General features: G+C 33.1%; 1 protein-coding gene and 1 long non-coding RNA gene across 11 annotated transcripts; one reads left to right on the top strand and one right to left on the bottom strand.

Annotated features, from left to right (window-relative positions):
- Window positions 1–1403: 1403 nt before the first annotated feature.
- LOC127149283 (uncharacterized) lies at window positions 1404–5179 on the bottom strand. Of its 10 annotated transcripts, none has more exons than XR_007820686.1 (7): window positions 4814–5179; window positions 4297–4434; window positions 4091–4221; window positions 3548–3875; window positions 2720–2916; window positions 2279–2517; window positions 1404–2022 (listed from the first exon to the last, which is right to left on the bottom strand). It is a non-coding gene; the product is annotated as an uncharacterized LOC127149283 (long non-coding RNA). The 10 variants fall into 10 exon arrangements; XR_007820689.1 differs by having other exon boundaries at window positions 3548–4021; XR_007820690.1 differs by having other exon boundaries at window positions 3548–4021; window positions 4091–4224.
- Window positions 5180–12024: 6845 nt separating this feature from the next.
- LOC103496955 (pentatricopeptide repeat-containing protein At1g04840) lies at window positions 12025–14560 on the top strand. Its single transcript, XM_008459004.3, has 2 exons — window positions 12025–13464; window positions 13540–14560. Exons 1-2 carry the CDS (start codon window positions 12258–12260, stop codon window positions 14370–14372), a joined length of 2040 nt encoding a protein of 679 aa, XP_008457226.1. The 5' UTR covers window positions 12025–12257; the 3' UTR covers window positions 14373–14560.
- Window positions 14561–21688: the final 7128 nt, after the last annotated feature.

Here is a 21688-nt window from a genome sequence, read left to right on the forward strand (position 1 = left end):
TTGTACATATAAGTTGTAATATGATATTGACACAAATATAGTGTATTTTAATTTATTTAAAAGTTTAGAATATTGCACTGATTTGGGAATCACAGTGTATCTTACACACCTCTTTCACAAATACATTCATAAAGTTCATACATCTACACATAAGTTCATAAAGTTCATATATCTAAAACACAAGTTCATAAAGTTTATATATTTAAAAATAATAATAGATTTAGTTGAATAAACAAATTTATAGATCCAATGTAATTAAACCAACAGACCAAAAAAATATGTCCATAATTTGTACACCCCATAACAAAAAAGTTTAAAACCGAACTATCAAGCTTGACTTAGATGCAAATCAATTGATGACCTATTTGGATATGAATTCTCTCTCTTTGTTTGATGGACCTATTTTCCCTCTTACAACATCTATCCATATTTTTAATGTCACTGACTTAACCTTTCTATACGGTATCATTTGATCTCTTCATTCGTTGTTCCCTATCTTCTGCCATCTTTACCAATTTTTCCTTTGTCATGTTCAACTATAAAAAAAAAACGAAGTCCGTTAATAGGATAACAAATTATAACTTACATACGAAGTACGAGATATGCTTACGTGTTTTATTATAACCCTCGTTGCTTGATTATTTTCGTCGATTATTTGAAAGCCTGTCCTCACTTGGCATCTCTTCTTTAACTTATAAGTTGTTAGGAAAAATAAGTTTAACTGTATCATTCTCGAAATTGTGGATCTAACATTCATATCAATTATTATATTACCTTGGCAGTTGTGGTTGGTCTTTGGTTCTGTCAAAGGTTGGTTGCGCTTTCTTCATTATTCTTGTGGTTGAATTCAATGAAGATTGACCTTGTGCATACTTTTGTATTTCTCAAGGATTAATTACTAGTACTATAAGAAGATTTGTTGCAAGTATTCATACCCGAATTTTCACATCGTTATAAGGAATGGATAGTCAAACTACATGTCCAACAAGCAAAATTATTCAATACCGTAATTGAAATTCACATCAGTAGGGTCGATATGTCAAATACAGTATACATACACATTACTTTTCTCATTAAAGTTCAGATCAAATAAAGTCTATAGAATTCAAATACCCAGTTCTCTGAAGTTACAAATGATTCATGATAACAAACAGATCCAATTTGTAAATAACAATAAAATATACACATCATTAATTATCACAGAACCTATTTCACGAAGTTAGAGTTATAAATACCCTATAATTGGGATCCACACTTCTTAAACTAATAGTCTTTCATTATAACAAACATATGCCAATCATTCAGTACTATACTCATAAAATTTTAGATCAAATGAAGTCTTTAGAATTCAAATACCCAGTTCTCGGAAGTTACAAATCACTCATGATAACAAACAGATCCAGTTTGTAAATAATAAAAAAATATACACATCATTGATTATCACAGAAGCTATTTCACGTTGTCAAAGTTACAAATACCCTGTAATTGGGATCCACACTTTTTAAAACTAATAGTCATTCATTATAACAAACATATGCCAATCATTCAATACTAACTATTTTCATTATATCTTCTTCTTTTTCTTCATTTTATCGTATATAACCTTTTTGTCGATTGACCGTATGAGCCTGTTCATTTCTTCCTCAGTATCATCTGTGCCCTATTACAATTATGTACACATGTTCGTTTCTAAGATGATTATAAACTTTTTGAACAGGTTGTGCTATATTCAGTTTTTTCTTTACCTTATATTGGTGAGTGATCTCCATCTTGTCCTTGGGTGGTTGGTGTTGTTCCTGATTTGTGCAATTTAGTTTGTCCACCAGCTGGCCCTCCGTAAGTTTATTTTCGACTTCCAGCCATGCTTCCCTTTCCTTCTTCGTTTTCATCGTCGTCTTTTTTTTCAAACACTTTTGGATTGCTTGAATCCAAGTTCAAATCTTCATCTTCTTCTTTTTGTTCTTCCTCTTCTTGTTGGTCCTCTTCTACCTTGTCAAGGTTCTCCTCAAAGGCTCTTCCTCCCTGCATTCCAAATACAGTGTATTTTAACAATTTGTTACATGTATATACAATATTGAAGTGCAATCTGTCAAAAAAGAAAAATTCGGTTTATATAACATTCTTACTATATATTCGCTAGTCCCTTGGGGACCTGAAGAACTAGGTTGCTAACTCTTGATTTCTTCTATAATTCTATTCAATTTCTGTTCTAGTTCTTCAAACTTTTTATTCATTTTCAACTCTAGGGATTTAAAAAATTCAAAAATATTGTTCATACTCTCCTCCAATTTCTTTTGGCTTTTTTCAATCTTTTATACAATCCTTGTCAGACCATCAATCTGATGTGTAAAGGGCATGCCTCTATTCAGTGACACATGAGCAACGCGGTTAGTGTGTTGGCTCTTTCTAAGCTCATCTTCTACTTCTTGGAGTATATATTTTTTTTGCCTTGAGGAATGATACGAAGTATGGCCTGCCCACTTCATTGGGTGTAGCAAGCATATAGGACACTTCAAGCTGTTTCAAAAAGGAAAAAAAATATTTTATAAGTATTAAAACTATTATAAGAAGATTTACATACCATGGCTGAATCGAAGACCTTCTTTTTCAGATCCTTCCATTTTGGTTGTATGTCGGCTGTCCAATTACTAATTCTAGGGACTTCATTTGAAATCCTTCTTACAAAGTAGTTGGGTGGGGTAGTCAATGTTGGGATTACCTCGTAAGCCCAAGCAAGAATGGGGAAAATAAAGCCTCCCATTGAAACTTCCGTGTGCCCTTGCTACACACAACTCTATTCATGAACTCCACTAGAAGGTCAAAAGCAACCCTCCCCCATGGATACTTGTCAAAGAGTTCATCGTCGTCTACCATAAGGATATTCTTCTATTTAGAGCACATCAAGTTCACTGAGTCCTAATATTGATGTGTAAAAAACTATAAGTTACAAACAATCATAATAAATAAATACACTACAATTAATCACAATCTCATTCAGCATCTTCCAGAATTCAAAGATAATTTTAAGGTCAAAGTAATGCAAAACTATCAACAAACTTCAAAGTATCATACCCCATTATGCATAACACTCAAGACATAATACACAAATACACTTTAATTATGATAAATGAGTTTCAGTCCATTTCCAGAATTTATTACATCATATACAATATAATTAAAAAATACAGTGTAATCATAGACTAAATCCTTAAGTTATCAAACTTCAAAGTATCATACTCCATAATGCATAACACTTTAAACACAATACTCGAATACACTATAATTTTGATAAATGAATTTCAGTCCATTTCCAAAATTGATTGCATCATATACAGAAGAATTCAAAACATACAGTGTAATTATCAAGATTAGAAGTATCATACTCCACAATGCATAATACTCAAATTAAATATACAAATACACTGTAATTCTGATAAACGAGTTTTAGTATATTCCAGAATGGATTTCATCATATACAACAAAATTCACAAATACAGTGTAATTACCCCTATATCATATAAACGACAATATACCATATCACACATACCTCAATTTTTTCTTGTTTCATCGGTGCTTTGCCCTTCCATCTTCTATCTTATTTTGCCTTTTCTTCCTTTTTAGTAGTCTTCACCTATGTTGTAAAAAGAAAATTTATAGCAAAATTCATTTTTTTTACAGTTATATTAAATGTTATATACACTTTCTTTCCGTTTTCCATAGTCTTTTTTCTCTTTTTATTATCTATTGATACTTCATTTTGTTCACTCGTCTCTTTTGTCAATGAACTGGATTCTTCATCTACTGTCTGTCTCCCCTTCGCCTTCTTCATCTTCATCTTGTTCTCCTTGTCAATCTTCTTCATTTTCAGTATTTTCCTGTTTGTCAAGGTTATATTATGAATTTATATAATACAGTACATTTAATGAATTAAAGTACAACAATGTACAACACATATCTTTTCTTCAATATCTTATTTTTTCTCTTCTTCACGTTTCCTTCTGAAAACTTGCCTTTTTGAAATCTACACAGAGCACAACATCAAAACATTCATTGTACTCGTTAGAAAATAAATGCTAATAAAGCAGTTTACCAAGCTTTTTAGCCTCTGTTTCTTCTTTACAGTAGAATCTTCCTTTGGAGGTTCATTCCTCCCCCTCTTTTTCAAAGTTATTGGACTTTGTGCTTGCTTCCCGACCCCTCCACCATTGTATCTTGTGGTCTCTACTATAATTAGTTATACAATAAGTTATAAGATTCTATAACTTCTGTGTAATTCTTAAAAATATACATTAATACCTCATCGGAAGAACTTGACAGAGTTTAAATCCTCGTTGCCAATGATTTCTTCGAACTAATTAATGATCCATGCGGCTCGTAGCCTGTCACTTGTTCTTTTTCTGCCTTCTCCCTTCTCTTTTTTCATCTTTAAATTTGCTACAATTTATAAAAACAATATACGTCTATACATACATAACAAATCCCGATTCTTGTTCCTAAAATAAAGGGAACATATGTTGATATATTGTTGATATAATCTAAAAAGATAATTAAATAAACAAAATAATTATAAGTATTCTCAAATGTATCTATAAATATAACCTATAATTAAAAAGAAAAAAATAATTATACAATTTTCAAAATATCAGAATATTTGAGATCACGACAACAGGAACTTTTAAAAAATTAAATGATTTCTAGTTAAAAAAGTTGTGCATGCCAAAATTAATGGTGTTGATCAAAGATTTCCTTAAGAATCAGAGCGCAAAGGAACAAAAGAAGAAATGTCAAGAAAAATATATATTGAAGAACTTACCGATTTGAGCGGAACATATGAAGAACGACAAAGTTTTTGAAGATTTTGAAGTGGAGGAAGTTAGGGGATGAAGATTTTGAAGACGAAGATTTTGAAGCGGTGAAAGTCGACTAAACCCATTATGCAACGATCCTTTTTTGGTGGAACCAACGCAAAAGAGAAGATAGGAAATAGAAGATCGTTCTGCAACTATCCTTTTCGGTAGAACAAACACGAAAGAGAAGATAGGAAATGAAAGATTTAGGGTTCAAAATCGTGAAGACCTTTCAAAATCTCCTAAGGTTTAAAAATGTGAAATTAATGGAAACTTTTGAATTTTTGCACAAATTGAAGGGGATGTGAAATGGTTGCAGAGCTTAGGTGGAGATTTGATGTGTTATTTTTTGGTTTTGAGGGGAAATTAGAAATTTTATAGGTTTTAATTGTGTGTGAGGAGTTTTATTCAATTATAGGGTATTTGAGGTTTATTGAACAACTGAATTTAGGAATCAAGTTTGTCACTTAGGTAGGGGCATTAAGACATTGCTCCAACAATTTTTTCTTCAAATTTTTCTGTTTTGTTATTTTTCAATTTAAAAATAAAATTTTCATTTATCGAAAGTGAACCTCCTATTTTGTCATTCTTCTTGTTAGCCCTAAATTAAGCCTATTTTGGGCTCAATTGAACTTTAGCCAAAATAATAACGCTTAATTGGATCAAAATAATTAATTAGATCCAATAATTTTGATGAAAACACTTGGTGTCATCGAAATTTGCCAATTCATATTTTCAATTTCAATTTAAGACATCTATCATATTTTAATTTGTCCAAATTTCAACTATTTGGAATTTCATCATTAGTTTGAGAAATGACGTGACAAACAAATACCCATTTTCGAGATATATGCACGTCTATATGACGTGTGAATCTCAAAAAATATAATTTGAAATCAAAGTAGGATTTTGACTTCCTTAATTTGATGTAATATCTTAATTCAAATATGAGATTTTTTTACACCAAGTAAACAAATGCAATACCTTTTTAAATTTTTTTAGTCCTTTGTTTTTAAGATTTGTTTTTGCAATTTTTTCCTTCTTTTTATTTTAGAACTTTTGTCCACCATCACTTTTTTAGTTTTTTTTTAAATAGAACAAAACGCGAAAACATTTACACCGTATAGAACAATTTTGAAAAAGAAAAAAACTCACAAGCCCACAACATGAAATAATAAAAATACCCCATGATTAATCGACCACACATGCGAAAAAATGATCTTGTACCCAGTTTAAATGATTTTGTACAAATTGTACCCAGTCTAAACGATCTTGTACTCAGTCTAAATGATCTTGTGCCAAATCTAAATGATCTTGTGCCAAATCTAAATGATATGGTACCAAATCTAAACGATGCTTTGAATATATCCTTATCTATTAGTGATAGTGGTCTATCTGGGATGAACGATTGATCGTTTAGATATTGGTACACGATCGGGTATCAAAAAATAAGAAGAAAAAAGAAGAAGAAGGACACAATACTTGATAATAAAAAAAGAATAAGGAAAAAAATATTGTCTTTGTGAAAAAGATAATGTCGAAGACGAGAGATGATGATAGGGGAATAAATTTTGGAAGAAGAGATAGAAATTCTGCAAGAGCAAATTTGGAATTTATGAAAGATTAACTCAAGTTATACGAGCTTCATGGGTTTTTTTTTTAATTTTGTTATACGACCGTAAATATTTTCAATTTTGTTTTATATATGTAAATTAATTTTTTTAATATAGCTCATTTTTTTTGTAGAAGGTGAAATTGCACCCCAATTTTGTCATCAACATGTTGGGAATGACTATAATTGTAAATATAATAATTACTATCATTATTATTATTATTTTGATGGTTATAAATATTGTAACCGGTTTATGGTTATAATGATATATTCAATACACTAACCGTTATAGATCTAAAATTTAATTTAGATATCAAACCATTATTCTTTTTAGATATTTAGAAGAAAAGATTTTGGTGTGTGGTGTGGTTCTTCTTCCTTTCCAAAAACTTTGATTTCTTCTTTGGGTAACATTTTTTTTTTTGATTTCATTCCTTACTCTCATGAATGCAGGCATGAGTTGGAAAATTGTGTTAACCTTGGGGAGTAACCGACTTATGCAATTTAGCACACCAAAGTTATGTCGAATTTTGATTGCAAGGTAGTAGTTTGAAACGACACAACAACAATCAACATTTATATCCAACAAAACATGATATGGAGTACGCCACCACCTTGATCGAAGATGGAAAAGTGAACCAAGCTGGCTGGAAGCTTTGACTTTTTATTTTGGAGATAGATCAATTCACACAAAACTTGAACTTGAAGATGGAGAGGGTCGAGCTTGAGCAAACTTGAAGATCAACTTTGATTGAAGATGGAAGTGCATCAAGCTTTGGAGCTACACCACCATCTCATCTTGGAGAGGCAGAGCTCCACCACCACCACTACCTTATCTTGGAGAGGTAGAGCTACACCACTAACAATGCAACCCTCAAACTTAAACATGGAAAAAAGAACAGTGCAAACCTCAAACTGGGAGATGAAGTAGCAACTACATTACCGTCGAGCTTGGAGATGAAGAAGCAACAATGCAAACCTCGAATTTGGAGATAATGGATAAGTTGAGACACATCCTCTAAATTTGAAAATGAAGAAGTAGCAACTTTTGTTCTTGATTTTAATAAAGTTTAATCCTTCGAACTTGAATTTGATGAAGTATTGATTTTAAGGGAATGATAAAAAAAAAGTTATAAACTTGATTTTTAAGAACCTTTTGTCGTATGCCTTCAACTTGTATATGGTCTCGTGCAAAGTAGTGTGTGTCTCTTCAACTTATTGTATCGCCTCATTAACAAGATGAACATTTTGAACTTAACGCTTTGCTACCAATTTGTTATGTTTCCCTAGTAGGAATGAACATCTTCGAATTTGCCCTACCCTAGTAGGAATGATCTTCAAATTTATGTGTTGCTCCCAATAGAGATGACCCTCTTCAATTTGGAGTGTCCTCTTATACTGGAGATAAACAACATCCTTTACTGGGATGATCTTTAAATTTATGTGTGGCACCCCTACTCTTTTTATAATACTTTATGGACTGAACTTAATTTCTTTAAGTTGCCTATGTACCCTTGAAGACAAGGATAAAGTCATAATGTAGTTTGAGCTTTTTTTGTTTCTTTGGTCATTAGACCGAGCTTAAAGTTTCTTTCAAGCTTCTTACGTACCTTTAAAGAAAGGGATGAAGTCGTAACATAGTTCAACTATATATATATATATATATATATATATATATATATATATATATATATATGATTGAACTTAAATTTTCATTTAATCTGCCTATATACCTTGTATAATATAGGTGTCAAATCATAACATAGTTCAATTATGTTTTTTTTTTGTCCATTCACATTTTAAGCTAACGTGGGCTAAGAGCACCATGCAGTTTAGGCTCTTTTAATAAGGAGCTTTGCATATTTAGCAACTCATTTTCATCAAGGATTTGTTGAGCTTCTTCACTCATAGAATTGGTCAATATATTAAGTCTTGGCTTCACCGTCAAAGAACCTTCTTTATATATTTCAATATAATTTCTCTTCATGAGTGAAGAAACACAACTGTGAATCTGCTCGTTGTTGTTTTCTTCATGAAGTGGTTTTGTCCTTAAATTTTTCATCTTCCTTTCATGTTGATTGCTTGTCGTCTTTAGACGATCAAAAACAGATGTTGAAGGCCAATCTTTATTTAATGTGGATATACTTAGCCTTTTGAAAGCTGAAGTTCCAGCGGAAGTAGAAGTTGAACATTGATTTTCTTCATCTGTTGTGATTATACCCAATCTTTGAGAGACTAAAGATCAAGTGGTTAAAGGTTAGATACGATTGAATACAAAAGTTATTTGCTCGATTTCCTTTGAATCGTCTCTTTCTTTAGTAGTTATACGATTACTGTCAAACTTTACTATGCTGACAGCATGACATGTAATGACTTCTAATACTAATCATCGAAGAAGTTCCTTAGAAGAATTATACTAAAGTTATTGATGATATAGGTTAAGGGAAGTCTTTGTCTGCTTTCTTGACAGGTTTACGCTTCTATTCCCTTTTGTTTCTTTTTATTTGACTCTTGGTTATTCTTTTTGTAATATTTTCAGAGAAGCGACTTATTTTGGGTCGAATTTGACTTTTCTTTCTTTTGACGAGTCACAAAGATCAATTCTTTGTCATCATTTTCAACAAGCTCATTTTTTTTTTGGAAGTCTGTAATCACGAGCTTTTGTTGGAATTGAACAACAATGGGTTCAAAGGTCTCAAATTGAATCAATGTTTCTTTTTTATCGTGAGACATAACCAATGGTGGAACACTTGAAGTTATCGACACTGCAACATGATTCATTTAAACTATCTCATTAATATCCAACTAAATCTTCTTTTCATGAGCTAACTTTAGAATCAACTCTTTCAGCAAGAAACACTTTTCAATTGGATGATTAACTACTCGATGATACTTGCAGTAGTTAGGATCATTTACTTTTTCTTCTTCTTCCGGTCGTTTACATTTTGACAGTTGAATAAGTTGTTTTTCTAGCAACTTCTCTAACATGTCTGCAACATCAGAGTTAGGAAAAGGATAAACTTTTTCCTATCTTTCTTTCAAAGTTAGTCAATATCTCTCACCTCAATTATCTTTCTTTTTGAATTTTGTTTCCTTTCCTCTAGGGAAAAATTTTAATGGAGTCACATGAACGACTATAGATTCTTTTATGACACTATTCATGATATTTTTAGTGTCATTCACTTCATTCCTCTGTTGGCAATGCTCAACTCCAGATCATGGATGCTAGTTGTCAATTCTTCCAATTTACGAGGTTTTATACATTGCAAAATATAGGGAAACTCCAAGTGCAGGCCTTGGGTGCACATCTCCACTATAGACAAGTTCATTGAGTTTATCTTTACAATCAAGACTTAAAGCTCTCCATCGATATATGTAGTCGATGACTGACTCTCTCTTCCACTTCATGGTATTTGTTAGCTCTATTATGTTGACGATACGCCTAGTGCTATAGAAGCGGTTTAAGAACTTTCTTTTTGATGGTTTCCGATTGTCAGTCACTTCGGACTCTAGATCAGCATACCACTTGAAGGCATTTTCCTTTGGGCTTTGAACAAACTGCATGACTAGTTGGTCTCTTCTTGACCCTGCATTATTACATGTTTCAAGAAAGTGGCCAATATGTAGCTTCAGATTACCCTTTTTATCGAACTATTAAAACTTTGGAGGTTGGTAACCAAAAGACATTCTCAGGTCATCGATTGTCTTAGTATATGGCTTGAAGTACATAAAAGAAGCTTGTGGTGTTCCTCCATATTGATCCCTTATGGTGCTTGTGATCATATGTTGCAATTGTCAAACTGATAGGGAAGCGACGAAGATGGATTGTTGCTTCTAGTTTTCCTGCTGCACAACTTTTTCTCCATCATTAGCTCTAACAGCGGGGGTTTGGCTCGACTTAGAAGTTTCAGAAGCTTGCATTGAGAGCCTTCATTGATCTCTCAATGCAATGATTTCATAATCTCGCTCCTTGATAGCTTTCTTTAGAAGATCTATTTTTCTCTTTATCTCTACCATGACCGCCTCAGTTGTTACATCTACCATCATGATAGACCCTACTTCAAGGTGTGATTCTTTCTCTGATAGATTAGAAACAAGAGTAGAGTTGTCGAGCAAATGATTCTCTCCGATAACAATTATGCCTTTAGAAAATTTCATCAATTGTTCCCAACTTTTCTTTGTGAAGACAAAACCTTATTCTTGCATTATTCTCTTTGAGTGACTTTGAGTGTCAAGTCCCATGCAGAATTCGTTTGCAACAGTTTCTTTAGATGCAATTTTCTTTTATGTCATTGGTTGGTTTGTTGATTTGGATTTTGAGAGAGAGATGTCCCACTGAACGTGTCAATTTGTTCGCAAAAGATTTTTGGAGAAATGTGTTTCGTAGAGTTGAACTTGTGTTGATATTATGTTTGTGTTGATTTGATGCTATGTGGTTTGATTTTTAATATTTGATTCTCTATTTCTCACTCAGTTGAATGTGTATGCTTGATTTGTGAAAGTACAACACGTAATGTTATTGAAGTTGGGGTCTTAGCTTGGAAGAAAGCTTGTAACTTTAACTTTCGAGTGTGGTCAACTCCAGAAGTTGAGGAGTTTTCTGATTGTTGGGAGAATTCTCTTTAAGCCTCAATAAAATTTTTTGAACCTCACAAATGAAGAGAACTCATCTATTTACAAGTTCTTAGGTTATTTACAAGTTCTTAGGTGGGTTGTGTGGGCTAGGGCTTGGTTGATCCATGGGTTTGGCTCCCTAAGCCTAACCATGTGGACTTGGTCTTATTTAGCATTTGGGATAAATTAAGCATTTTTTTTTTTGCTTAATTGAACTTCAACCCAAATAATAACATTTAATTGGATCAAAATAGTTAATTTGATCCAACTATCGTCATGAAAACACTTGGCGACATTGTGATGAAAACAACCAATTCATATTTTCAATTTTAATTTAAGACACATGTTATCCTTTAATTTGTCCAAAATTCAACTATTTGAAATTTCATTGTTAATTTAAGAAATGACGTAACAATTTGTGATTAGTTTAAAATTTCTCTTTCAAGAGATATTCTTTTATTTTTCAATTTTATTAACCAAATAACTAATGAACTTAACAATAAATTAATTTATGTTAAATGTAATTAATCACTAACATTATTTAAGTAATTATTTAATTTTATATTTTACAAATTATTGAATTGAACACAAATATATATCAGACGTTACTTATGCAAAGACCTACATTAATTATGTTAGACATTTAAATTTCATATATTTAATATCCTTGAAACAATATCTGTCATCTAAACGGTTGTATTTAGTGGAATGAATTGTTGGTTAAGGATAATGCTTTGACGAACCACTGTCCTAAAAATAATTTCGGCCAAATGTAGTGCTGATCATATTGCCGGTTGCTCTTCAAGATTAAGACAATTTCCTAATTCTAAAGGTTCCTAATTCTATTGTGCAATCTCCAAAGCTAGGAATCAAAACAAAAGTGAAACTTAGAACTTTTGTTAAGGAAAGGCAAAAGAACGTGGAGAGGGTCGAAAGAATTGGAGATGGAAGTAAGTACACACTTATTTCTTCCAAAAAACTATCAAGACAGGACAATCCAACTCAACTTTGCTAAAGCCAAGGCCTACGTGTCATTTCTCAAAATTGAATCCTATGAATCAAATTAAATCAATACAATCAACTCCCAGTTCGCGAGCTAACGCGTTTCCCGCTCTTATTAAAAGTTTTGGAGCGCCTCAAAATCCCAAATCAATAGATTCATTACTTCAATCCATTTCTAATCTATGCTTCTTCCAAGGAATGGAACTGGAAGTAACATAATGAAAGATCTCCATGTTCTTTTCAACCCAAGGATCGCTTTTCTCAGTTCAATGTTTTCTTCGTCATCACTTCGGATTTCATCTCTGGAAACCCATTTCATCGATCTAATTCATGCATCCAACTCAACCCACAAGCTCCGTCAGATCCATGGTCAACTCTATCGCTGCAACGTCTTCTCCAGCAGCCGGGTTGTGACCCAGTTCATCTCTTCCTGTTCTTTGCTAAATGCTGTCGACTATGCCGTTTCCATCTTTCAGCGGTTCGAGTTGAAGAACAGTTACCTTTTTAATGCGTTAATTCGAGGACTCGCTGAAAATTCCAGGTTCGAGAGCTCAATTTCTTTCTTTGTTTTGATGCTAAAGTGGAAAATTAGCCCTGATAGGCTTACTTTTCCGTTTGTGCTGAAATCAGCGGCGGCTCTTTCCAATGGTGGCGTTGGGAGGGCTTTGCATTGTGGGATTTTGAAGTTTGGTCTTGTGTTTGATTCTTTTGTGAGGGTTTCGTTGGTTGATATGTACGTGAAAGTTGGGGAGTTGGGTTCTGCCTTGAAGGTGTTTGATGAAAGTCCTGAGAGTGTTAAGAATGGAAGTGTGTTGATTTGGAATGTTCTTATTCATGGGTATTGTAGAATGGGGGATTTAGTAAAAGCTACGGAGCTATTCGACTCAATGCCGAAGAAGGATACGGGATCTTGGAATAGTTTGATTAATGGTTTCATGAAAATGGGGGACATGGGTCGAGCAAAGGAACTGTTTGAGAAAATGCCTGAGAAAAATGTTGTTTCTTGGACTACAATGGTGAATGGATTTTCACAGAATGGAGACCCTCAAAAGGCACTCGAAACTTTCTTTTGTATGCTTGAAGAAGGAGCGCGGCCAAATGATTACACAATTGTCTCCGCACTTTCAGCTTGTGCAAAAATTGGTGCCTTAGATGCTGGTTTAAGCATTCATAATTATCTTTCAGGCAACGGTTTCAAATTAAATTTAGTTATTGGAACTGCTCTAGTGGATATGCATGCAAAATGTGGAAATATCGAGTATGCAGAAAAAGTGTTTCATGAAACAAAAGAAAAGGGCCTTCTTATTTGGAGTGTTATGATCTGGGGTTGGGCTATCCATGGACATTTTAGGAAAGCTTTACAGTACTTTGAATGGATGAAGTTTACAGGTTTGATTTCATATTGTGATTGTTATCTCTGAATTTCATATTTCGTTATAAACTCAAACGTTAGCATGTTTGCAGGAACAAAGCCAGATAGTGTGGTCTTTCTTGCTGTTCTTAACGCATGCTCCCATTCTGGACAAGTAAACGAAGGACTTAAGTTTTTCGACAGTATGAGGCGCAGCTACTTGATTGAACCTTCTATGAAGCATTACACACTGGTTGTAGACATGCTAGGCAGGGCGGGTAGACTAGATGAAGCTCTAAAGTTCATACGTGCGATGCCCATAACTCCTGATTTTGTGGTGTGGGGTGCTCTATTTTGTGCTTGTAGGGCTCATAAGAATGTTGAAATGGCAGAACTAGCATCCGAAAAACTTCTTCAGCTTGAACCCAAGCATCCGGGGAGTTATGTATTTTTGTCAAACGCATATGCTTCAGTAGGGAGATGGGACGATGCAGAGAGAGTGAGAGTTTCTATGCGAGATAGCGGTGCACACAAAGATCCAGGATGGAGCTTTATTGAAGTGGATCATAAATTACATAGATTTGTGGCTGGAGATAACACTCACAGCCGTGCTGTAGAGATATACTCAATGTTAGATGAGATAAGTGCAAGTGCGAGAGAAAAGGGATACACGAAAGAAATTGAGTGTGTACTTCACAATATTGAAGAGGAAGAAAAGGAAGAAGCATTGGGATATCACAGTGAGAAGTTGGCACTTGCTTTCGGGATCCTCAGTACGAGGCCAGGAACGACTGTTAGGATAGTGAAAAACCTTAGAGTTTGTGTGGATTGCCATTCTTTCATGAAATATACCAGTAAACTGACTAAGAGGGAGATCATTTTGCGGGATATGAAGCGATTCCATCATTTTTATGATGGTGTTTGTTCATGTGGAGATTATTGGTAAAAAGTTGTTGATCAGAGAGTGGAACCACCGATGCTTTCGAGAACACATACAAACTAACAATTGCAGCCTCTTGCAATAAAGGTTTGATGCCCTAAAAAAAGTTATGGTTTCTGAGACTTAAAAGATCCCTTAATTATCCAAGTTCTTGACAGCTGATATGATTCTATGCACACCTCATTTTGATCTCACTACAGGTGAATACCAATTGTCTGCATTTCCACAAAAAAAAAAAATGTTGGATTAAATTATATATTTGGTACATATAATTCGAAGAAAAATTAGAATTTAGTTTACTACAAAAAAAAAAAAAAGAAAAAAAGAAAAAAAAAGCTGATCTTCCAATGCCCAAAATCGTTAGAAGAAGCCTAAAAGAGCATCAGTTTGTCAACTCTCAATGAATATAAGGTCATTGGGAGCTTCGATAGGGAGACCCATTGGGAGATAATTTCCCGACAGTACAAGTGTAGCCGTTGGGAGAAACCAAAAACTTTCGATGGCGCATATACGTTGTCGGGAGATACTTATTCTTGATGTTGTATACCATAATGTCAAGAGATGCTCCTAACTCCCTACAATAGTTCTACCATTGAGAGTTTCTTCCCTCAAACCAATTTGGGATGATCTCTCAATGCTTAGAAGATCTTTATTCAAATTATTATGTTTTTCTTATTTTATTCGATTAATTTTTTTTTTAATTCTCACAGTAATAACCTAAAATTGAGATGAATATAAATCGAACCAAAAGATTTCATAAATAATGAAATCCTTGAACAAATTTTGTTTATATATGTAGTATTCTTTATAATGATTTTTCTTTTTAAAGTTTGCAAAATGTTCTACAGAAATGGTATGCCTAAATAATGTCCAATAAACATATCCAAACATTTGTTCACCTACCCACAAAATAACCTAAGGTTCAGTTAGCTCAAACAAGTGTTAAGATCCAACTAACATCTATGCATCGTAATGTTAACATAGTTCAACCAAACACACTCAGTTTAACCCGTCCTCACAAACATTCAAATAAGGAAACTGGTCAACCAAACAAACAAGAACTTCATTCAAGGCTCCAAAACAAGCTAGACAAGTCCCAACCCGTCTCTCATTCACACTTAAACATCCTAAAGTTCACTAAGCTCAGACAACTTTTAAAATCCAACCAACACTCATGCATTGTAATGTTTAACTTAGTTCAACCAAATGTACGAAGTTTAACTTGGCCCTCACAAACATCAAAAAATAAAGAAATCAGTCAACCAAACAAAAAAAAAAAAAAAAAAAAAAAACCTCATTCAAGGCTCCAAAACAAGTTAGACAAGTCTCAACCCACCCCTTGTTTGTACTCACATCCAAGTTCACTAAGCTTGAACAATCGTTAAAATTCTAACTAACACTCATGCAAACATTCAACTAAGTTCAACCAAACATACAAAGTTCAAAACTTGCCTCTCTAATAACTCCCAAATAAGGAAATTGGTCAACCAAACAAACAAAAACCTCATTCAAGGCTCTAAAACAAGTTAGACAAGTCTCAATCCATCCCTCATTCACAGTTAAAACATAAACAGTGACAAATTACACTCAATCTAAAAAATAAGCTTGAAGAGCAAAACAAAGGATGAAAGTCTAATTATAATATTTTTGTCTTGTGAGGTAGACTAACAAAAAAAGCTAAATAAAAGAGGTTTTGAATCAAGTAGTTCATGTGAAATTCTTCAACTTCTCATGCACGCTTTCAAAAGCACAGTAATGATAACATTTTGACGGCATCACGAACAGTAGGGGTATATGGGAGTTTGTCAGTATCTCCCTAAGCCTTCATAATCTCCAGTTACTTTTTCTTTAGGTCTTTGTCATTCTTGGAAGTTAAGTTGGTCTCTACACGCACAATTTTTAGTTCTGCTTCCAATTCAGGCTTCTTTATGAACAATTGCGTGAGCCTATGTTTAAAGCTATCTGTCTTTTCTTGTAGCAGTTTTCTTCAAGTCGCAATATTGTCACAAAACTTTTCGCCTTTGCCAACTAATCGTCTTTAGTTGATTGGATTAAAAGTGATGATTACACTCGGTTGCGGTTCTTAACACCTGATGTAACTTTTTTACGATCGCATGTAAATGACCAATCAAATAAAATTTATATTATACTGATCAATACTACTTATACTACTAAGTAGTACAAGTGACACACCAGATCGATTCATAGAAAAGCACGAAGATTAGTATCTCAAAGTTAATTATTTAGATGGTGATAGGGGATGAGTTTGGTGTGGTTTGAGATTCAAATGAATAAAGTGCAAGAAAAATAAAGATAGAAATGCAATCAATTAGAACAATCTAGCTAGGAGGAATGAAAGTACTCAATGTAATTTTGATCATTGAATCACCTCTACCTAGCCTGATTGATTAGAAAAGCTAATTAATGGTTCTAAATAGTCAGTTTAATTAGATTGGGAAGCATTCTAATCAATTTAACTAATCACATTACGCTTTAGGGATAAATTTCTAATTAAGAAAGCCTAATTAGAAATTTTATATGGTTTTTCCTAGGTCAATAGAACAATGCTCTTTGTTGTCGATCACAAATCACAAGTCTATCTAACCTATTGTTTGTTGCAAATTAACACACAATTATATGTCACATATTAGTCTAAAGCATTGGATTGCGAAATCAAGCATCGACTTTCAATCAATGATAACAAAATGTGATTAGTAATAATCAATAAATCAAGAGCGATATAATCCATAAAGAGGAAATATCAATCATATTATCAAAATACTCCAAAAATACAACAAATTCCTAAAAAATCCTCAAAACTAGAAAGAACAAAAATCTTACCTTTCCATTACGGTGGAAAATATAGAGACCTACATTGTTTTTGCTTGATTAAAGAGATATGCTGAAATCAAACCTAAATACTAATACTGTAGATGGATAGAGGACAAAAAAGCGAAGAAAATGATCGATCATTTGCCCAAAACAACCATCCGGATAAAAAGATATAACCTAAAAATTGAAGCAACAAATTTATATCTACTCTAAAGGTATACAAGCCCTTATGTACTGATAAGCAAATAATTGACATTGATTAGCTGAAATATAGAACGAGTAACTTTCAAGCTAAATTTTTAGCCTTTAATGACAACTTGCAATAACTGGAACTTCAAGAGTCTTTTAGACAACCAAAAGTCACAATGAATCTATAAATTCAGATTTATTAAACATCTTTAATGTATTATGTACTTATTTAATGTTATGTATTTTCATTTATTATTGTAGTTGAAAGGGCATAAAATTACATGTTGTGTTCTTTCACGCATTATGTACTTATTTAATGTTATATATTTTCATTTATTGCTGTAGTTGAAAAGACATAAAATTAAATGTTGTGTCATTTCATATAACATTTTTAATTAGTATAGATAGGTTGTAGTTTTCACATTTTGGATGCAACTTGAATTTGAATGAAATTTCTCATAGAGTGTTATCTCTTAAACTTTATGCTTTTCTTTATATTTTTGTGTTAGAATGCATGTTTAGGACTTTCAATATAGTTTGATCAATTAGATTATGGAGAGTTTGAAATCTTGAAGTTAAGAATAAGTTCTCATTTCTTCTTGATCTTTGATTAATATTTCACTACTAGAAAAAGAGGCTTTCTTGACGGTTGCATTTTATTTTCTTGACGGTTTTTGGAAAAAACGTCAAGAAATGGGTGGTTTAATAGGAAAACAGTCAAGAATTTTTATGAAAAGGCGGAGGGTAGGCAATTTTTAGCTTTCTTGACGGTTTTAAACCGTCAAGAAATATGAACCTTTTTTTGACGGTTATAAACTGTCAAGGATTATCTTCTAAATTCTTGACGTTTTTAAAACGTCAAGAATTTTTATAAAGTTGACATTCTTGACGTTTTTCAAAATTTCAAATAATATGTAGTTATCCTTGACGTTTTAAAAACGTCAAGTAATATCGATTAAATTCTTGATGTTTTAAAACGTCAAGAAATTTTATGAAATGCGAAGAGGAGTAATTTTAAAATTTCTTGACATTTTTAAAACGTCAAGTAAGAGGATTTTCTTCTTGACGTTTCAGAAACGTCAAGAATTACTAAATAATTGAAAAAAATAAAAACATAATTTTTTTTTAAAAAAAACCTAATTTCTTTTTACTTTTGAAATAAAAAAATAAATTCATTTTTTTAAAAAAACCTAAACCCCCGATTTCCCTTTCCCTATTTTCCCACACAATTCCCCACCCACAAAATAAATGTAATAAAATAAACTTATTGAAAATTATTTTAATAAAACAATTTATTAAAATAAATTTAATTTATAAAACTTTCCCTCTAACCCTTTTCATTTTCCCCGCCTCCATCTCACATATCTCACGCCTCCATCTCCAATCTCATTGTGCTCTCTCCCTGGAAGATGCTGCCGCTCCTCCGTCGCTCATGTCGTACGCCACCGCTCATGACATCGCTGCTCCGTGCTGTACGCCACACCACTAGACGCCGCACTGTTGGACGTTGCACCGCTGGACGCCGCACCACTGGACGTCGCCGCCTGACACTTCCCAAGCCGATACTCTGCCTTCTAAACTCTGCAAGTTAATGTCCTTTACTTCCTCTCGATCTCAAGGTTTGTTTAGTTGTTTCTTTGCGTTTTTTTCTGTCCAGCGATGTGTTTATTTAATTTCATGCTCATCGTCTTCTCACAGAGACTGAGGTCTCTGAAGATATTCAGCAAAAGCGCAAGAGAGAAGCTGTTAATACTGAAAAGGTAACTGATATTTTCTTTAATTCTTCACCGTCTTAGGTAAAGTGGGTTTTATTTGAATGATTTTGTCTTAGGGCTTATACTGGATTAGGTGAACGAAGGTCGACAATGAATCTTTTAGTGTATCTCAGTCTCTAATCAATGTCATTGTTATAAGCTTGGGTGCAAGAAAGCTGAGATTAAGCATCACTAGGCATCCTTAGTCTTTTTGTTCAATCATTTTCTTCTTTGGTTGCCCTTGTATTACTGAGTATCTGGTTTGCTGTTATAGTAGAATATATCTACAAGTAGTTTCTATTGTTTATTCTGTTATTATTATTAGGCCTGCTCTCGAGTTTAAGCTAACTCCCTCTGAATGGGGATACAACATTGTTCGTATCAAGAGCTTGATAACGCATCGTATGCCTATATTATGTGTTACTCATTTGTAATTTGACTTTCACTTTCTGTATAGAAATCTAGTCAAAAGGATGCTTCGGGAAGATCTGCTGTTGTTATATACTTATTTTGAGATGGTCAAGGTAATAATGTTGCAATACTTTAAAATATTCCTTTACGCAACCATGGTTCCTTGTATTCAGCTAGCAATTTAAAGGTTTTGGTGCTTTCCACATCCATGGGTTTTATTTCTTCTGGTCCTGGAAAGGGGTGCTGCGATAGGACAAATTTCATGTTTTGTATTGTAGCATGAGAGGTATGAAATATTGTTCAAATAATGCTTTGCTCAATCGCACAGTTGCAAGTATCCCTAATCCAAAACCATATCCCCTTTTTGATTCAAGTAATTGAATATTGATTTCTAATTTGTGGATGAGATATGGGTGAATCATTGTTTTCTTTTTATACCCATTGTTTGGGTTATAATGAGTTTATTTCTACTTTTGATCCATCCTTATTGGACTTCAATGTTGCAAGTTTGTTTGCACAAACGAGTTTCTATATCTTTATTCCGAAGTTCTTCCCTTTTTGAATCTTGTTAATCATATCACATTAATCATTCCCTTTTTGAAGTTCTTATAAGAATTATTGTGTGTATATGACAGAATCTCTTTTGATTGAAAATACGAAGGACTCAACATGCAATCCTGTTGTAGCAATTATTCTTCGTATGGGTGCTAGTGGGCATGGTGTACCTCCGTTGGAAAATCCTGATGGTTAGTACCTTTGTATACTTGACAGAAACCTCATTATGTCACAAAATATGAGTTGAAATTACATATTTCAAGCTTGTCAATTTCAAATTTCCTTAATGAAACTGTTGTTTCTAATTTGTAAGCTCCCTAGTGGTGGTTGGATTGTGATCTACGAAAATATTATTAGAAGTACATGAAATGTGTCTTTTCGATTGTAAATCTTGATTATGCATCTAGATACTTCATTATCTTTCCTCACTTTCTTATTCCATTTCCAGGTAGGGTCAGATATAAATTTGCATCATTTTGGAATAGGAACCATGTGGTTAGAGCTTTACCGCACTCAGTGAATAACTTCCGTGAAATGCTGGAAGCTGAGAAGAAGGCATATTCCTTAGACCTTAGGTTTTCTTTCCGTTGATATTTCTTATTGTTTGTGTTTTATTTATTTATTTACTTATTTATTATTATTTGTTATTAGAATGCCCTTTTATTTGTTGTTAGGAAAACTTCAAACTTGGAAATTTACTTCTTTTTGTTGATCTAATTCTAATACTGTATTATGATCCTTACTCAAATGATGGAAAAATTTTGCAACTTTCTGGGAGGTTTGTTTTTGTTTGTTAACTGTTGTTCTATTCTGCAGGAAAGAAAGAGGGAAGAAATTAAACAGCAAACATGAAGGGTCTTTTCATAGGGAGGGGGCTGATTCTTTGAATTGTTCATATGGAGGGGGTTGATTGGTATACTTTTGAGACTTTGTTGTAGTAGTCATTTTGAAACTTTGTTGATAGGTTATTTATTTATAGGTGAATTGTTCATATGGATGATAGGTGAATCGTTTATAAGAGTTGAATTGTTCTAAAACTTTGTTGTTGTAGCCATTCTGAAACTATGATCAAATTGTATATGGATTTTGTAAATGATAGAAATATTTGCAAAGTCTTGGAAATGATGTGGTGAAAGGTTTTATATTTGATGAATATTGTCGCTTATATATGTATTTATGGAACAATTGTTGGACCACTATACAAGACAAATGGAACAATTATATTTGATGACGGTTTTTAAATGTCATAAACAATCACTTTCTTGACGGTTATTAAATGTCATGAAAAAGCACTCTTGACGGTTTTGTCATGGATACTCATATTCTTGACGATTTTAAACTGTCATGAACACTTATACTCTTGACGGTTTTAAACTGTCATGAAAAATTGAATACTTGACGGTCATAAACTGTCAACGTTCACTATTCTTGACGTTTTTGCCAACCGTCAAGAACTTTGTCTTTCTTGACACTGGATTCAACGACGGTTTTAAAACCGTCAAGAATAATCATTCTTGACAGTTTAAAATCGTCAAGAGAGTATGTTTTTGTAGTAGTGTTTCCAAGCAAAAATATGTTTAG

This window comes from Cucumis melo, chromosome 5 (genome assembly GCF_025177605.1).
Source record: "Cucumis melo cultivar AY chromosome 5, USDA_Cmelo_AY_1.0, whole genome shotgun sequence".
In the NCBI taxonomy this organism is placed as follows: domain Eukaryota; kingdom Viridiplantae; phylum Streptophyta; class Magnoliopsida; order Cucurbitales; family Cucurbitaceae; genus Cucumis; species Cucumis melo.